The sequence below is a fragment of the Canis lupus genome, chromosome 37 (assembly GCF_003254725.2).
Source record: "Canis lupus dingo isolate Sandy chromosome 37, ASM325472v2, whole genome shotgun sequence".
Classification (NCBI taxonomy): Eukaryota; Metazoa; Chordata; class Mammalia; order Carnivora; family Canidae; genus Canis; species Canis lupus.
Window position 1 is genome coordinate 1,873,880 of NC_064279.1, and position 20,371 is coordinate 1,894,250.

At 51.6% G+C, this 20,371-nt stretch overlaps 1 protein-coding gene across 1 annotated transcript in view; it reads right to left on the reverse strand.

The window, feature by feature from the left end:
- STAT1 (signal transducer and activator of transcription 1) overlaps positions 1 to 20,371 on the reverse strand; it is a 40,431-nt gene that overhangs the window by 11,289 nt on the left and 8,771 nt on the right. The window contains exons 6-19 of the mRNA XM_025441554.3: positions 15,565 to 15,654; positions 14,475 to 14,553; positions 13,318 to 13,409; positions 12,733 to 12,884; positions 10,880 to 11,038; positions 9,500 to 9,592; positions 8,030 to 8,089; positions 5,826 to 5,855; positions 5,643 to 5,736; positions 4,658 to 4,699; positions 3,402 to 3,485; positions 2,858 to 2,956; positions 1,692 to 1,827; positions 106 to 155 (exon numbers count right to left, since the gene is read on the reverse strand). Of these exons, the coding sequence (XP_025297339.3) occupies positions 106 to 155; positions 1,692 to 1,827; positions 2,858 to 2,956; positions 3,402 to 3,485; positions 4,658 to 4,699; positions 5,643 to 5,736; positions 5,826 to 5,855; positions 8,030 to 8,089; positions 9,500 to 9,592; positions 10,880 to 11,038; positions 12,733 to 12,884; positions 13,318 to 13,409; positions 14,475 to 14,553; positions 15,565 to 15,654 (1,260 nt within the window). The remainder of the gene's footprint in view (positions 1 to 105; positions 156 to 1,691; positions 1,828 to 2,857; positions 2,957 to 3,401; positions 3,486 to 4,657; positions 4,700 to 5,642; positions 5,737 to 5,825; positions 5,856 to 8,029; positions 8,090 to 9,499; positions 9,593 to 10,879; positions 11,039 to 12,732; positions 12,885 to 13,317; positions 13,410 to 14,474; positions 14,554 to 15,564; positions 15,655 to 20,371) is intronic.

Sequence of the window (20,371 nt, forward strand, 5' to 3'; positions counted from 1 at the left end):
CAGGCGCTAGCACGCCGCAACACAGGGCGGACGGCCGGCACAGCAGGGCCCCGGGGAACCTCCACGGACAGCGAGAGCTCGGAGGCGGACCGAGGCGGCACCCACCTTACAGAACCTCGTCCACGGGATGAGGCCGTCGGGGCCAGCGTTGGGACCTAAGCAAGCAAACACAGGCTTTTTCAGGAAACAGAAGTGGATTCTGAAGCTTTGGCTGGACGGGTGGCTCCTGTATTTCCTCTCAAAAAGCCAACACCCAGCAGAGGAAGGCCGAGATTCTCAGACACGGGAGCGCGAACTAACGGCGCCCTGGAGAGGCCTCCCCTTGGTCCCTGTCGGTGCAGCATCACCTCCCCCGCTGCCTCCTTCCTCAGCAGCGTCCTCTCCCACTCGTCCTCCAGAGCTTCTTCAAACTGCAGACTAAGGCCAAGGTCACCCCTAGGTGATCCACTGCACGGACACTTGGCTCTCCAGGCTTACTTCGGGTAGCATCTGGCCATTTCCCTCCACCCTCCTCCAAACAGGACACGGGCTCGGGGAGCCTGATGCAAATCAAAAGCCAAGTGAGAGAGAGGAGAGCAGGGAAGGAAGCCTGGTGGTTATCACTGCACAAATTAAAGCAGCCCAGGCCGTGCAGGTGCTGAGGCGCCATCTCTGTAGGAACCACAAACAAGCCTGTCCAGGCAGAAAGGGCATCTGTCTTCATTGTCACCAAATAAGGAGCCGGGACAAGGTGAGTTCGTATACCTTACTGAGCAGCGTAAGACCCCTACCCTGACGGCTGTACGGCCACGAGAAGACAGCCGGAGAGCTATCGGGTGAGCGAGGCTCTCCTGGCATTTGCAATATGTGCGATCCTGCTGTACAGAAGCAAACCTGGAGGAAAGGTGCCTGTGGATGTTTAAATTGCTCATTCTTTGAAGACCTGACCTCGAGACTAGTAGGTCTCCAATCTCCTTACGTAAATGACTAATAAATCCATGATGTTAGCTACTGAAAGGGAATTCTCGTGGATTGGACCCTGCCGAGCTGTCAGGGACATCACCCTCGTGGGGCTGCGTCTCCATGCACCTCGGCCCCCTGAGGCCGGAGCCCGGGGTGTAGGCTATGTGGTGGGCGTCCCCAGGCCCTTCCTTAGTCTACTAATGCTGGGGACTTACGTTTTCCTCCCCAAGGTTAATAAGACTTCATCTTTCTTATCAAAGCATTTCTTTTAGCCACCAATAATATATTTTATGGAATTCAAACATATTTCCCTTAGGCAACCTGCTCAGAGATGCTAATGTGAGATAATCAGGAAATGATTCATTCGTTTTATCAGGTGTATACTTCCAAGGTGAACTGTCTTCTTTTTTTTTTTTTTTTTAAAGATTTTATTTATTTATTGATGAGACACACAGAGAGACAGAGGCCAAGGGAGAAGCAGGCCCCATGCAGGGAGCCCGATGCAGGACTCGATCCTGGGACCCCGGGGTCACACCCTGGGCTGAAGGTGGCGCTAAACCGCTGAGCCACCCGGGGATCCCCTGAACTGTAATTCTCATTTAGCCATAACAAGCTGCAGTTGGAAAAGCCAACAGATTTTTGTTTTTTTAACATTCTCCTACCTTGAACAAAATAGAGAGCAAAGAGGGAAAGGAGCAAGTGGAGATATTTTGTGTGAATTTCAATTTTCATAGACATGCAGCCCATACCGAGTAGCTTCTCTCCCAGCATGTTCAGCTGGTCCACATTGAGACCTCTTTTGGTGACAGAAGAAAACTGCCAACTGAGCACCTCCGAGAGCTGGGACCATCGTGCACAAGGCGGGTTCAGGAAGAAGGACAGGTTCTGGAGAAAAAAAACACCCGAAAGCTCAGGCCGTCGGTTGTAAGCGAGGCGGCTCAAACACTTGGGGACCTGCACCAAAGCTCGGTTCTAGTTTCTGTGACACACAGAAGCTGTCACACAAGAGAAACACAGTGGATTCTCGTTATTTGCAGGTTCACCTTTGTGAATTCAATCTACTCACAGAAAGCTACTTTACCGCTCAAATAGCTCCTCAGGGCACTTCTGGAGCTTTCTGTGGACATTCCCGGGAACAGAGCGTGAGCGATGGGAGTCGCCCACATGTGTTTCCAGGAGAGGCCAACAGAGCGACTGCCTTTTCGCTTCAGCTCTCCTACTGCAAACCACTGTCCTTTTTGAGGTCTATTTAGTGCCGTGTCTTTTGCCTTTTTGTGGGTTGTTTTTTAAAAATTTCATTTTTAACGTGATTCCAGGAAGAGCACTGAGGCGTCGCCTGATGTTCCTACGCACAAGATGGCCCCACGGGGAAGATACGTGTGCTTAGGGGAGCGTCGTTCGGCCACGAGGTACCGTGCCGTTGGCCGTAAGCTCAATGCCAATAGACCAACAAATAAATTAGATAAAGTGTCTTTAAACAGAAGCACACACAAGCAAGGCCGTGCCCTGACAGGTGTGCGGGCAATCGCTCAGTGCTCGCTGTGGCAGTGTGCACGGGCCCAACGAGCTGTGAGTAATCAGCAGGGAGCATCCACGCTTACGAGTGAGCTGAGCACACCTGTTTAGCACATAGATATGCTATTTTTTTTTTTTAAGAAAAGCAATAAATGAACTCTTCCACGGTAAGAGTCCCAGGAAAGCTACTGCCTGAGCTTATTCCCACAGAAGGAAAACCGTAATCCTCATTTCTAATACACGTATACGCTTCCCTTTCCTAGAATTACTCCCTATTCTTGATGAAGCCACTGGAGTCCTGTCCCTTTTCTCTGCACGTCCGGCCCTGAGGGGCTCGGCAGGAGCCACACAACGGGGTCTCTGTCTAGCCCTGGTACAAAAGCAGATGTGTCTTCTGTACCCTGGGTTCCGTCACCAGCATGTTGTACCACAGGATGGAGGCCCAACCGCTCGGGAGCTGGCTGACATTGGAGATCACCACGACGGGCAGAGAAGTCGTCTGAAAGGGGACAAAGACCGTGAAGTCGTCAGAACCACAGAAATACCGCCTGCAGACCCTGGGTGGCCTCCAGACCGAGCAAGCCGTGGTTGTAAACTTGCGCGTGTTTTGTATTTGAGCACAAAAGATGTAAAGTTAAGTTCTTTTGTTTCTAGTTTTTCATTATAGCTTTCAGTTAAGAAATAAGTCTCCCTGCTTCGTATAAAAAAATTAACATAGGACACCTCAACCAGAACATTTTACAAACATTTCGTTTGTAGCATTTAAATGGGAGTTCAGTACTCTAGCTTCCCAAACCATTCAATTAATGTCAAGACAGCATTAGCTAAAAAGGATCGTCTTTTTTGGCAATTACGACGTCTGAAACAAAACCTGACAAAGAAAAATACAGGTAACAGTGAAAGGTAAAAATAAAGATGTCCACGTCTGAACCACTAAGTCTCACCTCGAGGTCGATGACCAAACCAGGCTGGCACAACTGGGTCTCAAAACTAAGGGAGTGGAGCTCTTCGGTGACGATCAGAGGGCCCTTCGAAGAGAAGGGGGGGGTTCAGTGATTCATCCCCGCGCCCTGCAACTTCCAGGGGTCGGATAAGCCCTGCGGCAGCTGCAGAAAGCCTGACCCCCAACCAAGTGCAATCCAGAAAAAATATTCCACTTTTCAGGAACAATCTCAGATGTAATTATCGTACCTCAGTGTTCTCTGTCTTAAAGGTACAATTTCTGGAGCCATGGCAAGGGCTACAGATTAACAGAAAGACCGGCCCACAGGAAAACAGCAGCTTCTAAGGGGTTTACTGGCGATGCTGGGCTTCCAGCTCTCAGCCCCCTCGGCCTGCTGGCCCGCTCCAGCCCCGGCTGACCCTGCCCGCTGGCAAGCGCCCGTGTCCCCGTGGGATTACCTCCTGGGGGACCGATTCGCATAAGCCTGGTGGGTCACAAAGTCCTGGGCTTACGCGGAAACCTAACAGTTTCCAAGCGCCTTCACACCATCAGGTGGGAGCATCCCGGCAACTCGGCGGGACAGGCGGCTCTGGGGGCAGGCAGGGAGGAGAGGAAGCCCCAGGAGGCCGCGGGGCGAGCAGGGGTGAAAGCAGGGTCGGGCGGCGCAGGTGCACCCAGCCCCCCCGGCCCCCCCGTGTCCACCCGGCAGGGAAGGACGGCTCGCTGTGGGCCGCGGGGGCCCAACACACCCTGCACGAGAGCAAGTGCACAGGGTCTGCCGTGCTACCAGTTCCCTCGCATCACAATTGTTAACTCCTGCCCCAAGGACCTGGCTGTAAAATGGAAACCGACGGGACGACGATGCCACTGGGCGCTGAGAAAGCCCTCGGGTCCCGTCATTTTCAGCACGGCCATCCCGAGTCCGAGTCATCCCCGAGCCAGCCGCTGGCTCCGGCCCAGACAGTAATTCCCGTGACCCTTAGCTGAATCCCACACGCTTCCCGTGAGCCACACTCTTCGCCTGTGAAACGTGAGTAGTGCAGGAGCCCGCTGCACCCCCTCTGCCGCGACGGCCACAGAGCGTGAACGCGTGTTTTTGCCATCACTCCAGACACGCTGGGTCCCCAAGCTCACCCCCGGCTCTTCCCTGCTGGGTCTGAACCCCTCCCACAAGTGTCCCTGCCCCCCGGGCTGCTGAGCCAACCTGCCTGGACACACGTGCTGGGTAGACACCATTCAAAACAGAGGGAGACTCACCTCGTTTGTTCTGGTGCCAGCATTTTTCTGTTCCTTCAGTTGCTGGGGAACAAGAGACCGTGTTAAGCAACAGCACGATAGTGTTCACAGCCGTAGGTCGTCTACGAGCCAAACCGAGGGCAGGGTTTATAAAGGATAAAGGGCGTGAAATGATCTTCGGAGGGCCGGACGGGACAGGACCCGTGTGGGCTTCCCGGGCCTCGGTGCCTTTTGGCAGCAGCCTGACACCAGGCAAACGGCAGAGTCTGCATGGGTCCCATCCTGCTCCCTCCCCCGCGAGATCCCCGTAATCTTCATGACCGGCCTCATGCTCCCCAGGCGCAGGGCCCCGCTCACACTGCCCTCGGAAGGACCGAGCCCTGAGGCTCTAAGGAAGCCTGGGGCGCAGAGCGGCCTGGGGGGATGGGCTCTCGGGGAAGCGCTGGCTTCACTACCCAGGGTTCGCTGGCTTACGGAAGGGCTGCCACCGAAGCTGCCCGCGGCTCCCGCCCCGCCGGGCTCTGTGCCCGCGCTCCAGATCCACCAGCAGCCCCCACTTTCCACGGACGCAGGCCAAAGGCACCACCTGCTTGCCACCCCCGCTGGGCTTCTACGGCTGCTGGAACGGGCCCACTCCCCGGGAGACAAGGCAGGAGACGTGGTGGTCGTGGGCAAGGTGGCCGGCAAGGGATCGTGACCTCCTGGGGTCGGCCGCGCCGGGAGCCCAGAGAAGCCAGGGGACTGCAAGGCTCTGGAGCGAGCGGCCACATGTTCCTTCTGTGCACGCCGGCTCAGGGGGTACCCCGCCCAGACTGCTGCACCCTGGGAGGTGGTCTCGGGCAGAGGCAGCGCGAGGAGCAGCAGGGCTTCCCAAGGGCTGCCGGGGTCCCGGCCACGAGCTGCAGAAAGCCGCCTCCCGGGGCTGTGTCCCCGTCACACAGGGAGCCGAGCGCTCGGTCCTGACGTGCCCGACCCAAGGCCGAGAAGGGGAAACTGGCGTCCCTACCAGGTGCCGGAACTCTGCTGCCAGGCTTCCGTTGGTGGACTCCTCCATGTTCATCACTTTCGTATGCGTGCCCAAAATGTTGAACTTTCTAAACCTAGACAATACAGAGTAGAGACACCTCAGAGGCTCAGGATCGTTAGACAGACAAAGACAGTACAACCCGGTGCAAAGTGGCTGACATACCCTTTTACTGTATTCCTCTCGCTCACATCTCTGGGGAAAAAGAAAGAAATACACAGATCAATAAAGTCATACACACGCATATTGAAGTTTTGACATGAGCTTTACCAAAGATGTAAAAGCCAAGTCGAAGATCAACATGGAATCTACACCTGTCACTTCACTCCCTCCTGCTCCCCCACCCCGAGTCAAGCAGCACCAGCTCTGTCAAGGAGCCAAGGATGCCTGTGACCCTGGGCAGGTGCACCACCCAGGCCCCCATCTCTCGTCCAGCGCGTTGCGGGGAGCACCAAACGCACGGGATGCCGTAAGTGGCGAGCTGGCTATGTGCTGTGACCACCGCGAGGCTACACTTCTGGCCACTTCCTGCACACCCACAGGCCCCAAGAGGCTGCGCAGCCGCGGGGCAGCAGAGCCCACGTCTGTGGTCGGCCTGGGGAGCTCCCAGACGATGGCTAAATGCTCTCCACTATCTTTAAGGCTCTCGTGAAAGTATCGGAAGAGTCAATGATTTGAGGAAGCTTTCAAGTTTTAAATCTGAGGTTAAATCTTGAGCAGCTCTGGTGGCTCAGAGGTTTAGGGCCACCTTCAGCTCAGGGCCTGGTCCTGGAGACCCGGGATCGAGTCCCACGTCGGGCTCCCTGCGTGGAGCCTGCTTCTCCCTCGGCCTGTGTCTCTGCCTCTCTCTGTCTCTCTCTCTCTCTCTCTCTCTGAATAAATAAATAAAATCTTTAAAAAAATCTTGAGCAGCCTCGCCTCTAACGTAAGTTCAGTGACTACGCGGTCATGTTCTGGACTCGCAAGAATCTGTCAGGTGGAGGCGCAGACTGGACGCCATTAGCCACCCACAGGGACGCGGCCGGCTTCCTTTCCTACCTCCACCAGGAGTCCAACATCTCTGTGAATGACAATCACCACCAGCTACGCGGGTGACCAACACTTCGGGGCGGGTGGGCAGGGCGCGGGGTGTTGGAGAAAAGAAAAGGAATAGTGTGGCGCAAAGATACAAAGCTGCCCTTTCAGAGCTAAGAAGAAAACCCAGAGCTGGAACAGAGGAGAAACCAAAGAGCTGAACAAACCAGAAGAGAGACCGCGGTAGACAAAGTGTAACGGCCGTGAGATCTCTGCCGCTCTTCCTTCCGAGACACAGTGTCTCTCCGTCCCTGGGGGCGCAGGTGACTCAGGTCGGCCAACAGAGTGGATGGGAGGATGCATCCACGCCAGGAGCTCCAAGCCTCGCCTCCACGGGCCTAGCACGCCGCCCTTCTCACCCACCTGGGGTGCCGTCACCATGCAGGAAGGCCAGGCGGGCTCCTGAGAGCCCCACGGATGGGGCCCGGTCGTCCCAGCCAGGACCTCAGACCTGCCATGAGCCCAGGCTGACCCCGACCAGAGGACCACCTAGAGCTCAGACGGGGACGAGCCAAGCAGCTTCAGGTTCTATTAGGTTTCCAGGTGAATCATTAAGCAGCAAGAGCTGATACACAGAGAAACCACAGCTGATGGCAGGAAAGGCACAGAGTCCAAGGAAGAACATTGTTTCAGGCTGGAGACAAGACACCAGAGGAAAATGGCCCGGATCGTCACCTACAGTCTTGGCTAAGCCAGTCGGTTACATGCAAAACAGAACACGGACTGTATCAGGGGCCGGGGCCACGAGGGAGCCAAGACCTAGGTCAGGCCTAGTCCAGGTCCAGGGCCTAAAGGCAAAATGCGGTGGGACTGCCCCATTCAGGCCCCCGTGAGAGCCTGGCAGTCCTGGGGGTCCCTAGGGCCCAGGAGAGACAAGGGTGGATCCTGCAGGCTCCACGCAGTCCCTGCAAAAGGCTGTCAGCCACATTCCAGAAGCACCCACGACCGGGTGCGGAATCGCTACCGCATGGACGACCGTGGGCCTGGTGTTGGACCAAGGGTCTTGTCCTCTTCCAGGAAGCAGGAGGGGTGGTGTCCGGGCCCGGCTGCTCCTGACCTGATCCTTACAAGTTCATATGCACAAAATACGCTCGTTCTTTCATCTGTTTTTGGTCTAAAAAGGCACCAGCAGGTTGATGTCAGCTCTAGGGGAAGCTCCCGGTGTCTGGGATGGGGGCCATTGATTTACATCTCCTAGGATCACTTATACATAGTCCCGGCGCAGCACTGTGTTGGGTTAAGAAACTCGGCATTTCAACAGTGTATGTGGCGAGATAATATCAAAGATATCTTACTTATCAAATAAGACTTTGACTTTCAAATTGTAATTCAGCTCCTGCAGTTTCACCAACAGTCTGGAAAGAAAAACAAAAGTCATTATTACTTTAGGAAACGGTCTGTCCCAGTTTATTTATTAAGCCCTTTCCCTCCCGGTGAACATTTCCGTGGTCCAGTTACCATGAACAGCTGAATCGACTTCCGTGTATGTCGAGTTGGATGTTTTTTTAAGTGCATCTGTGGGTAAGTCCCTGGCTGTGGAGTTGCTGGGGCAAAGCTGTGACACTAAACTCCGAGAGAAAGCAGCAGCTTTTCCATATCCGCCAAACGTGAGTGGGGGTACGGCTTCCCCACACAGCCTTGCCAACACTGGGTTTTATCAAAACGTCTAGCTGGGGCCAATCACATGGGTAAAGGGTAAAGCCTAGCAAACATATTTTTACTGGCACCTGTATCTAATGTTTGTCCTGTCGGGGAAAATATGAATCCTTACCCATAACCAGGAAAAAGAGGTTAACATCTATAGTGATCCCAGGGTGGTGTGAAGGATGGGACGAAGCCCTGCGGGGGGGCGTGCGTGTCTCCTCTGATGAGCTGGAGACCTTGGGCAGGAGCCCCTAACTGGTCTGCTCCGCTGGACGGGGTGGGGTTTCTAGACCCCCTGCAGCGGCGGCAGAGCCGGCCCTGGGGACCTAGGTCGAAGCCCCCCAGAGAAAGGACTAAGGCCAACTCGGAAGGCGCGTCCAGCTCCTCGCCAGTAGAAGAACAGCTCAATAAATTCGCCATTCAGCAGAGAAAGGAGAGCCATCTGTCCTCACATGGAAACACTTCTGCCATTTATTAGCAAGGGAAAAAGTAGGCTGCAAAACAACTTGTAGAGCGGGACACTAGCTTTTAGAAATAAAATCCTGTACATTGTAGTGTGTGTGGGTCTTTGTGTATGTGTGCAGACACGTGCAGAATTCTGGGAGGGAGGACTGGCACTGGGCTGTTTTCCGTGGTGGTCTACACACATTCAGACCACAGGGAAACTCTGAAACCCGATGGAAGCTTGGACCCAGTCACCAGAAGAACACGTGTCACGGGTCCGTATTCACACACACTGCACGTGGTCTCGGGGGCACGTGAAGCCCAGGTTAGAAGCTCATCCCCAGGAGGGCATGACACTGCCGGAACTGATGCTCTCCCCCAGGTGCAGTCCTGCCCTTTTGAAGTCCTTTTTAAGGCAAACATGCATCACATTAACGGGTGAAAAAACCCGGTGTGGTGTGCATACATAAATATTTGTTGTATTCCTATTCTTTTTTTTTTTTTTTTAACTCTTTCTTTTAATGGAGAAGATAGACTCTTAGACGTCCCAAGCACGAACGCAGGCTGGAATGCCACTGCAGGGTGCGTCCTCTGGAGCATCCCCCGTGACAGTGCTGGGGGCCCAGGGACACAAACTGCATAGCGGAGGGCCCGGGGCATCCACGTCTTGGGGTTACCTCAGCTTCACCGTGAACTGGACCCCCGTCTTCAAGACCAGCGGCCTCTGGGGATGAGTTGGCATGCAAGGCTGTCTTTCCACCACAAAGGAGCTGTGAATTCCGAGCAAAGTGCACATTAGCGTTTCCGTGAAGGCTGAGGCGGGACAAATTATTTTCCTGAAACAGGAGAGGGGGCTGGAGCGTGCAAGCGAAAATTCGGTTTGGAAGATTCGAACAAGTTGATGAACAAAGTGAGGTTTGTCGGTCAGCACGGAAACCTCCATACCGCATCTGCACTCGACGTGCGGCCACAGTCGCTGCAGCGACCTGTGACACCTTCGCCAGCAAAAGCCCCAGGTTGGGCTATGTTCATTTAGGAAGATGCACGAAGAACCAAGTTTGCTAACTAGACCCGCACTGGCCATCACTGTGCAAAATACATGAACACCCAATCGCTATGTGTGCACCTGAGCCCAATGTAAGGTCTGTCAGTTTAAAGATAAACAAGAACAAAAAATAAAAAGGAATCTTGCTATAGGTACAAATGAACCAGGTAACGTACTGCTCACTACCATAATCTGAAGCGGGTATTCCAGTATCCGTTAGAGAGCCGTTCTTCTGGTCCAATTGTTTAGTAATACTGACTACCTCACAAGCATTTCCAAATATTAATTTTCATTTTAAAAGGGACCAAATTTGCATTCCAAAACCCAAGTAAATACATATCCTTGGTTATTTCAAGATACAGCCCTGAGGTGGTTCTGTTTGGACATTAGCCGCAGGACGCGGAGGGTATTTATGTCAAGTGAGTATGAAAAAATCTACAATAAGGACTCGTCTTTCGCTCGCATTTGTATCTACTAAGCACATCTGGAAGGCCTGCCCACGGGCCCGGTACTGGGTACTGGGCCAGGTCCCCATGGGGGGAAAAGGATGACAAAGGCGCATCTCTGTCTTCCAAGAACTTGTAATTTATGTCACAGGCAACAGAAATACACGCCCACAGGTACATAAGAAATCCAGAACGGGCGAATAAAGACTGAGTCGTGCAGATCCGGGAGGGAGGTGCTGTGTTTGGAAATTCTGGGAAGATTTTGGGACAAGATAGAAGCTGCAACTTGCAGGAGGATACAGTTTTGAGGTGAGGTTCCGAGGGGGCGGCTTGGTGGTGGGGGGGCGGGGGGGCACAGGACAGGCACGGCGAAGTGACAAGCTACAGCCCAGGGGCCACGAGAACAAAGAGCCAGCGGCACGGACAGGGGTCCCGGAAGACATGAGTGCCCTAAACGAATTACATGACCTACTAAACTTTTAAAGCAGCTGAGAGAGCAGTAAACTGCCCCCCCTCCCTGCCCGGGTAAAAGAGCTGCAGGAGAAGCCCAGGGATCCCTCCATTACCTCTGAATGAGCTGCTGGAAAAGGTTGAAGGTGCGGTCCCACAGCCCCTGCTTGTTTTTTGTAATCGGGTCGTGTTCATACGTGTACTTCTGTTCCAGTTCCTCGAGCTTTTTAAGCTGCTGACGCACCTGCTGCAGACTCTCAGCGACTACGGTGAACCTGGGGGTATGAGACCCACGGGCCTCCCTCAGAAGCAGTGTCCCCACGGCCCAGCTCCCAGCCCTCCCCTGGCTGCAGAGACGGCCCCCCACGTCGGGCTGCAGCCTGCGGGCCCCGACTTCAGGGGAAGGGTGAGGGCAGCGGGGACATGGGGCCCTGAGAGCGGGCGCGAGGGCTGCAGGGAGCCCAGGCAGGCTTGACAGAGGTTGACAGGACGGACGGGACAGATGAGGACGGGGACAGGGGGAGCCCAGGCAGGCTTGATGGGGGCGGACGGGGATGGGGGGCAGTGCAGGGCTGTGGAGGGCAGGGCGCTCAGGCCCCTCGGCCTCACGCCCTGGAGGCCCAATTGCAGGAGCCTTCTCCCCGGAAAGGCCACGTCACTGCGCAGTCCCCGCCAGGAGCCCCACCAAGTGGCCATGTGGCCATGACGGGGACGCAGGCTCACCCTGGCACCCAACACAGGCTCAACAACCTGCGGGCAGTACCGCGATGGCCCCAGAGCCCAGCTGCGGCCCTGAACAGGCTCCTGTGGCCTCGGCGACAAGGCATCGGGGGTGGGGGGGTGGGGGGGGGATGGGGGGGGGAGGGTGACAGTACCTCTGCAGGGACATTCTAACTAAGCACAAGACATTCGGAATATGAGGAGCCAATCCACAGAATAAAAATAAAGGCTGAGTATGAAGTGTGAATTCTAAAGAATGTATCAATTCAGAGAACTTCCTGAGATCTCTGGGCCTTGGGCACCTGGGGGCCACTCAGGCCACCGTCCCCTCACCTCTACCCTAAACCATCTGTTCCGTCCACTCTGCTGGCGGTGTCTCTGGGGCGACACTAACATGCTCAAGTCACCCAACTGGCCTTTCTGTCTATAGTCTACTCTCCAGACTGCTGCCAGGGTGACCTAAGTCAAAAAAGCCCCAGAGAAGTGAACCTCTACTCCAGTAAACAGCCTTCCTGGCTTGTCAGCAGCCCCCAGACACGGTCCTGCTCCCGGCAGCAGGTGAGATCCCCCTAGAACCAGGCTCCAGCTTCCTGTCCTCCTGGGCCCCCTACTCTGCAGCCACCCAGCCGGGGCTGTGCGCAGGACTCCTCTTCCGGGTCACGTCACTGCAGGGCCACTTCCCGGGAAACCTTCCCCGATGACTCCTCCCCTCGCCTCCGCAGACCTCCGCCAGCAGCCTTCTACTGCACAGGAGCACACCTGGGTCCCGCCCCCACACAGAGACTCCTTACTGGAAGGACCGAGAATCCCTGGTCGCGCACTCCTAGGGCCTAGCCCAGGGCCGGGCACACAGCCTCTAGCAAGCGTTTCCGAGATGGAGGACTGAATGAGTGATCCAGACTATTATTTCATGCAAACCTGGAAAATGTCTTACGTGGTCTTGTTTTCAATAAGACACAGGGCTCAAGTCACCAAATGTGTTCTGTGACTATGTCGCCAGCGTTTTGGCACAAATGACGTGTCCCATGGTGCATGGACAGTGGGGAGGGGCGTGCTCCCAACCAAGCAGAACTTGGCTGAACTCGGTCACAGGCATGAACAGCGTGTGCTTTTCAAGTGCTTCCAGGGCCAGAAGAAGCCGGACTAAACCACAGTCTAAACCAAAGTTCTGACGGGGTCCCTTCCACTAACCACTCGAATGCGCACTTTGAGTTCACAGGGTCGGCCAGTCGGATTAGGAGCAGCTTACCAGTTCTGCAGCTGATCGAGACAAGCATTGGGGGGTCCCCCAATGCAGGCGCTCTGCTGTCTCCGCTTCCACTCTACCAGTTCATCATTAATCAGGGCTTTCTGGGTAAGTTCTGTGACGTTCAACAACTCTATTATTTTGAGAACTACTTCCTAAAGGGAGAGGAAGACACACAGTGAGGTAAATTCATCTTTAATCACTGAATTTACTTATTTTTTTAAAAAGACTATTCATGAGAGACAGAGAGAGAGAGGCAGAGACACAGGCAGAGGGAGAAGCAGGCTCCCTGTGGCGAGCCTGATGCAGGACTCGATCCCAGGACCCAGGGGTCACGTCCTGGGCTGAAGGCAGTGCTAAACTGCTGAGCCACCTGGGCTGCCCTAATCATTGAATTTAAAAATCTTTTTTAAAAGCAAAGCAAATAATAGCTCAACTGGGGCTCTAAACCAAGTGGTTATAAAAATAATTTTTCAAAAAAAAATAAATAAATAAAAAAAAATAATTTTTCCTCTCTTCTAAACTTCAGGCCTATTATTTATAGTCTGTGATAAAAGCAACAGGTTATTCTGGAAAGCAAATCACTACCTTTCTCTTATTGTCAAGCATTAAATACATCTTCTGGATCAACATCTGTTCTTGCTTCTGATCGTTCTTTGCCACACCATTGGCTTCATGTTCTACGACATGAGGGAGAGAGCAGATAAATGTAAATGTAAAAAAAACAAAATCAACTAAATCGAAGGTTCACATACACTTAGAAAAAATATAACCCAAACACTATCAGCTGACAGATCAAAGTTTCATCTTCAGTTTTGATTGAAGGAGAGAAATGCCCTAAGTATAGAAGCTGGACAGGCTGAAACAAAGTACTCGTTTCCAGTGACCCAAGTAAACTGGAAACAGTACCAGTTGGCTCTTGAGTCATTGTTAGAATGTTACTTAAATGAATACAAGTGACAAAATTGAAAATCTCAGATAAAGAATGTATACAAAGTGTATCTGTAGCTTTGAAAGACAAGCCCACAATTGAGAAGCAGTAGCTCAGGTTCCTTTCTCTCACACCAGCCCTCAGATTATCCTAATAATCTTTCCAGATTACCCTTGGCGTCCTCTAAGCGGTCACCAGGGTCACAGTAATGCCTCCCATGTTTTACATAATGCACGCATTTGGGTTCTTTTCACTTGATAGTCTGTCATCGTTAAAGATGAGCAACAACAAAATGGAGCGAGATGGCTTTAGAACATGAAGAGCGATGCTGAACTTCTCTGTGAAGTGTACGTAGGAAGCTGCAGTGTCTGGGAGAGCTTCCAGCAGGCAAGCTCCACACACCTGTCAGTCTAAGTCCATCTGCGGGCTAGGTACAAGAAGCCACAGGAGACCAGCCCTTGTCAAGGGGGGCGGGGGGGATGATACTGGCCCCACCCCTACCCCAGCAGCTGGCAAAGGCTGGAGACTGCTCTGTTCCCACCCACCGGGGGATTTGAGATAGTTCTACTGCCACCTGGTGGGTAAAAGTCAGGGATGCTGCTAAACATCCTAGAACACACAGGACAGCCCCTCACAACAAGAAATTACCTGGCTCAAAATGTCACCAGTACAGAGGTTAAGACCCTGGCTTGCATCATCAAGAGGCCCAAACTAGCAATTCAGAGTCATAAAACATCTGACAAACACGAAGACCTACTTGCCTTCCTCATCGAGTGTACACAGAAGTGACAGCCAGCCAAACGTTGACTCTTACCTCGGTTCTGCAAGGTTTTGCACTTAAAATCATATTCATCCTGTAAATCTTCTAGGGTCTTGATCTCGTGCTCTATACACTACAAATAAGGATATAAACAGGTTTTCCACCAATCAGCTTCCAGAGACTTTAGGAAATAAGATTACTATAGGTCAATGGGACCCAGAAAAGCACGGTGACAATCCTCAAATATGAATTCAACTTGCAAAATTCTAATCACATACATAATACTGTCTATTTCCTTAATAAGCACATAATAATTTTTAAGAGGAAAATGTACAGTTATTTTCAGACTGGGCTCACTTGATTTCTACTTGAATGAAGTGTTTCCTTGGGAGGCTGCAGGATAAAGTTGCTTCCAAGACTCTGGAGTTTGGAAAGACCCTGCCTGAAGCACAAAGTCCAGTCCATGCTGGTGAGACCCAGATGCCCAGGTGAGATGGCGCGCCTAGCTCAGGGCCCTTCCCAGACTCAGGCCTGCTGCCCCGCAGGACTACTTCTCCCTTCCGGTAAACAGCCCTAACAGAGGAGAGCGGTGAACACGTGCTCCCAGGGCACCGGAGCAGCCCTCTCCTCCGCAGATTCAGTTCTCTTGTAGGTTTCATCTTAAAATTGTTGTATTTTCTTTTAATCAGAAATGTTATCAGAATTTCTTTTAGCAAAAAGTCTTTGTTCCCCTTCCAAGTCTTAGAATAAAACAGGTGCTTGAGAAAGATGGGCCACGTTCACCCAGGCCTCTGTGTGAGCCCAGGAACACCCCAATTGGAGAAGCGTGCACATAAAAGGCTACGCAGAGCAGCAACACCCAGTTTACCGAGCGGTGGGGCAAAGTCAGCAGTTCCTGCACAATCTTGCAAAGGAAAAGAGAGATAAGCTCAATGTCTGGAAGTTAGAGCAGCGGCCATAAAGGTCTATCTGCTCGTTGGTTTAGCCAATTTGTTTCCTCGTGGTTTGGAACTTAAGCAAACCTCTTCTCCTCAGCTACGTAGAAGGCTGAAATCACTTACCACGTTTACACGCCAGCAATTGAAACCTTTTCCTGTCTACAAAAAAGCTAGAGGCTAGACATACATATTTACTCAATACTCACCATAACTTTGTCCTTCACGTTTCTCACTTTGCTGTCAAGCTCCTTCTGCTTGTCTAACATCACAGTGCTCTGAACGTTCCCCGACTGCGCCTGTAATGGGAGGTGGTGCGTGGTTAACAACTGGTTAACTCCTCTCCTCCGTTGTAGTCAGCTGCTGGTTAGTCTCCAAAGTCAAGTCCATACCCTGTGCACACCTCCCTCCCAGACCTCCCAGACCTTCCTACAAGCTTCCCACGTGAGCAGTGACACGAAACCACTCAGTTCTCAAGACCCCAGAAAACACTGGTCAACTACTAAAAAGGCTACAGAAAGACGAAGCTCCGCTCAGGTCTACTGTAAACAGAGGATTTCTGCAATTGCCCATTAACCCATACGGTTGCATCGTACCACACAGGAAGTTTATCTCAGGGTTTCTCAAATTTTGTAGACAAGGTTATTCTCATTAACCCTGTACCTATTTGTCTTAAAACCTCGCAAGTCACAGTGTGGTACCCAGACCAGCGGCGCCTACCACCTGGGAGCCTGCTGGAGGTGCAGACTGTTGGGTCCTGATCTGATGACCGCATCAGAAGCCCCATTCTGACAAGACCCCAGGTGAGTCAGAGGCCTATCAATTGAACAGCACTGCCATTCAGGACTTCAGTGGGTATCTGCTAACATAAGAGTGATCATCAGTGCAGGCACATCAGTGTTCAGTCCTCATCCTTGATGATCAGAAGACTCCGACGTAGCGGTGTCTGTGCGTTCGTGACCTAAGGTGTTCCCGTTTATCCTCACAGCATGGCTTACTAGGTGTTAAGTCAAGGTCAGGTAACGTCCCACACCCAGGCGGTGGAGTGGTAAACCGGAGACTGTTCTCCTACAGACTGGATTCTAGAAAGATGCTATTTTTGTTTAGAGTTAAAGCCCCTCCCATGGCAAAAAGTGTGCCCATCAAACTGTCTTACATAGAGTCCTACATGGCACAGATTCCATGTGAGTATTTTTACATATTCAAACTTGCTAGTGTTTTCTTCTTTTATATCTGGATTTTCCACTTGCATGGTTTCTTTATTCCTTAAAATCTCTAATTCATTTGAAGTTGATTCTTGCGTTTACTGTGAAGAGTGGATACAATTGTAACTTCTTTCCTTCGTCTTAAGATTCAGTGAAAAGTTCGTATTTTCCCCAGAGCTTTGTCACTTTTAGCACACAAATTTCCTTATCTACTTGGGTTTAAGTTGTAGATTTTCTCTGCTTTCCCACAAGTCTTTCTCTTCCTAAACCCAAACCCCTGAACAGTGTTTACTTATAGAGAGTTTGGGGTATATCTAGCAGGGATGGGCCCGTCTTACTGCTGAACTTCTCCACGAGCTTCCTTGCTGTTCCTGCACGTTTATTTTCCTGATGACTTTCACAGCTTCAGAAAGCGACTTGTTATTTCTATTGGGATCACATTAAAATTATGAATGATTCAGGGAGAGCCAATATCTTTATGATGTTGTCTTTGGATTCTTATGCCTCTAACGATCTTCTCTTGTCTAACTGTATTGGCAAATAACATAATGTTATTTAAGTAGCAGTGGAAATAGAGATGCATGAACATCTCTGCCCTGGTTCTGACTTACTTAACTGAGGTTTTCTGAACTACGGGACACACTGTCTACAGAACTGAGAGGTGTATATTTTAATATGCTGAAGAGGTATCTAGCAGTTCGTGTTTTTTTACTGTCTTTTATCAGGGATGGGTTTTGGGTTTTGTCAGCTCTTTTCAATAACTATGGAGATAAGCATAGGCTTCCCCCCCCCCCCCTTATATCTATTTACATAATGAATTACATTAATGCATTTCCCAGGCACAATTTACTCTGTAATTATAATCTGGAATAAATCCCACTTGGTCATAATATACTTTTTTCTTAATGTATTATTGAATTCTGATCAATGAACTATTTTATTTGGGACTTTACGTCGATTATTCATACGGGAAATTGGCCTATAGTATCTTTTGCTCTATCTTTAGTACATTTAGGTAATCAAAGTTATTGTTTACAGAAAACTCTGGAAGTTTTCCCTCATTTTATATCCTCTGGAATCACCGAAGTTCAAAGCATCTGAATTTTATCTGTGTAAAGTGTGTATTAAAAAAAATATATTAAAATGACTGCTGAAAAAAATAAAATGACTGCTATCTTCAGGTGCCACGTGTCACTCAGAAATAAACGGGGCTGCTCTGGCCATTCAAACACATGTTTGTTTGTAAGATTTTATTTACTTCTGAGAGAGAGAGAGAGAGAGCACAGGCAGGGGGAGAGGGAGGAGCAGACTCTGCCCTGAGCAGGGAGCCCCATGTGGGCTCGACCCCAGGACCCTGGAGGCAGATGCTTAACCCACTAGGCCGCCCAGGTGCCCCGGCCATTCAGAATGAGCTGCAGCCCTGAGAGGCATCTGTGCTGGTGTCTGCTGGGAGCCCGATGTGGACGCCCTGCGCTGCGGGCTCTCCTGACAGCTGGGCTACTTCACCCGGTCGCAGGGACCAGGCCCTTCCTCCCACACCGTCAAGGGTTAATTTAGCAAATGGGGACAAAGTGGACATGCGAGTGCAGCCGCAGTGCCAGCTACCAAGTCTCTTCCAGCTTTCACACTGGGAAATGCTGGGTGGAAAAGCTCTGTGGCAGAGGCCTAAGGAGCGTGGGCTCCACAAAGAAGCGTCAGCAGTCGGGGCCCAGCTCCTCCCACACCCTGGGTGCTCCGATGTCGCTCCCCCCGCCCCGCTCCCTCCCTCACCCCACTGCTGGGTGGCTGTTAAGCATTTTCCCATCAAGTATTTTAGAAACACCAACAAGATCACTATGACCGCCCTACACCTGTGATTCTGATACTACTTCCAGAGACCGGGATCTTTGACTTGTTCACTGTCGGACAAGCCAAGAGAATCAGGAAACCACGGGAAGGTGGGAAGGTGGGTACAGAGGTGCTGACCCCCCCACTGCACACCTGAAGCTATCATCACACTGCCTGTGAACTAACTGGAGTCTAAGTAAAAGCTTTGCACCAACTGTTAAAGTCGCGAGGGACCTCTGCGGTCTTCTTGTATTTTCTCACTGCTCACCAGCACCTCTACCCGCCTTGTTTGGAGGGTTTTAATTAGAACCGGGTTGGGATCCCTGGGTGGCGCAGTGGCTTGGCGCGCCTGCCTTTGGCCCAGGGCGTGATCCTGGAGACCCGGGATCGAATCCCACGTCGGGCTCCCTGCATGGAGCCTGCTTCTCCCTCTGCCTATGTCTCTGCCTCTCTCTCTCTCTGTGTGACTATCATAAATAAATAAAAAAAAAAAAAAAAAAAAAAGAACCGGGTTTCTCATGTGCCCTAGACCAAGGAGAAGTCTGCTTGGGGACTGAGGCGGCCTCCCCCTCGATGAACAAGCAGCTTCCAAGGAAGAGGACATGTGACAGGCACCCTGCGGGTGTCAGAGCCCCAAGCAGCATGGGACTCCTCTCCCACCTCATGAGTCTGAAACCCCAAGAGAGATTAAGACACTTCTCTACTGAGCGGGTTGTAGTCAGACAATTCTGACTCAGCTCTGTGGCCTGGGGCAAAGCACGTGGCCCCTCAGTCTTAGTCTTTTTCATCTGTAAAATGGGGATAAGAGGACTTAATTTCAGTGACAGCTTTGAAATCCTGTTTATAAAGCATTTAGCACAGGCCCGGAAATAAGCCTGTGGTATATGGTAAGTCTGCTATTGCTGAGGATCACAAGGACGTAACAGCAAAGGGAACCCTGAGAGCCACTTTATGTCTTTTTTTTTTTTTTTTTTTTTTAAAGATTTGATTTATTCATGAGAGGCACGGAGAGAGAGGCAGAGACACAGGCGAGGGAGAAGCAGGCTCCATGCAGGGAGCCCAACATGGGACTCGATCCTGGGACCCTGGGGTCATGGCCTGGGCCGAAGGCAGACACTCAACCGCTGAGCCATCCAGGTGCCTCTAGGTCTTTCCTTACACCACTCACTGTGGTGAACCCTATGAACCTCAATTTTATCCATACATATAGTTTTTCACCCCCCACACACACACACCCACACCCACACACACACACACACACGAAAGCCTGGTGTTCTAAAATGGTGGCAAACAAAAATTTGTAGTCTACCAAGAAGTATCTACATACTTTCTAAAGTTCTTCTGTTAAGACAAAAAAAATAACAGGAACCAGATTTTCCTATCCTGATGTTTCTACAGAATTCTGCGCTCTTTAAAAGCTCTGAACGGACTCTGAAGTTTGCATGTTTTTAACCTGTTGAACTTCCTGAATCCCCGTGTACCCATCAGTTCCCCAGCCGTCTGTCCATTCATGAACATTTTTGTTTCATCAGATTTCCCCTGTGCCTCTGGCCCCAAAATGAGGTTACTTTGAAGCAAATACGGCCATCGCCACACCCCACACATGGTGTGTCAGGATGAGTAACGGCCGGCCGCATTAAAAACATGTGGTTGCTTCAACCAGGGGAGAAACAGCAAAGGAAGGTTTCTCAATTTCCCAGCCCAGAGGAGGCTGGGTAATGTCAGTGCCTCTTCCCTTTCCCCGATGGCCTCAGACATCTGGATCCTTCCCTCAAACCCAAAGAAGCCCTTGCTTCTCGTTCTCAGCTGGACAACCAACTAAACCTCCTTGAAGGTGTTCACTGATAACGCAGGTGTCTTCCGAGGGGCTTGAAACGATCGTCTCCCAGATCACCGACATTCTTTAAAGGGGAGACCAAAGCTGGTGAGTCTTCTAGACCCAAAGAGGAGCTGATTTGGGAGAGAAGATGTTGCGTGCTCCGCC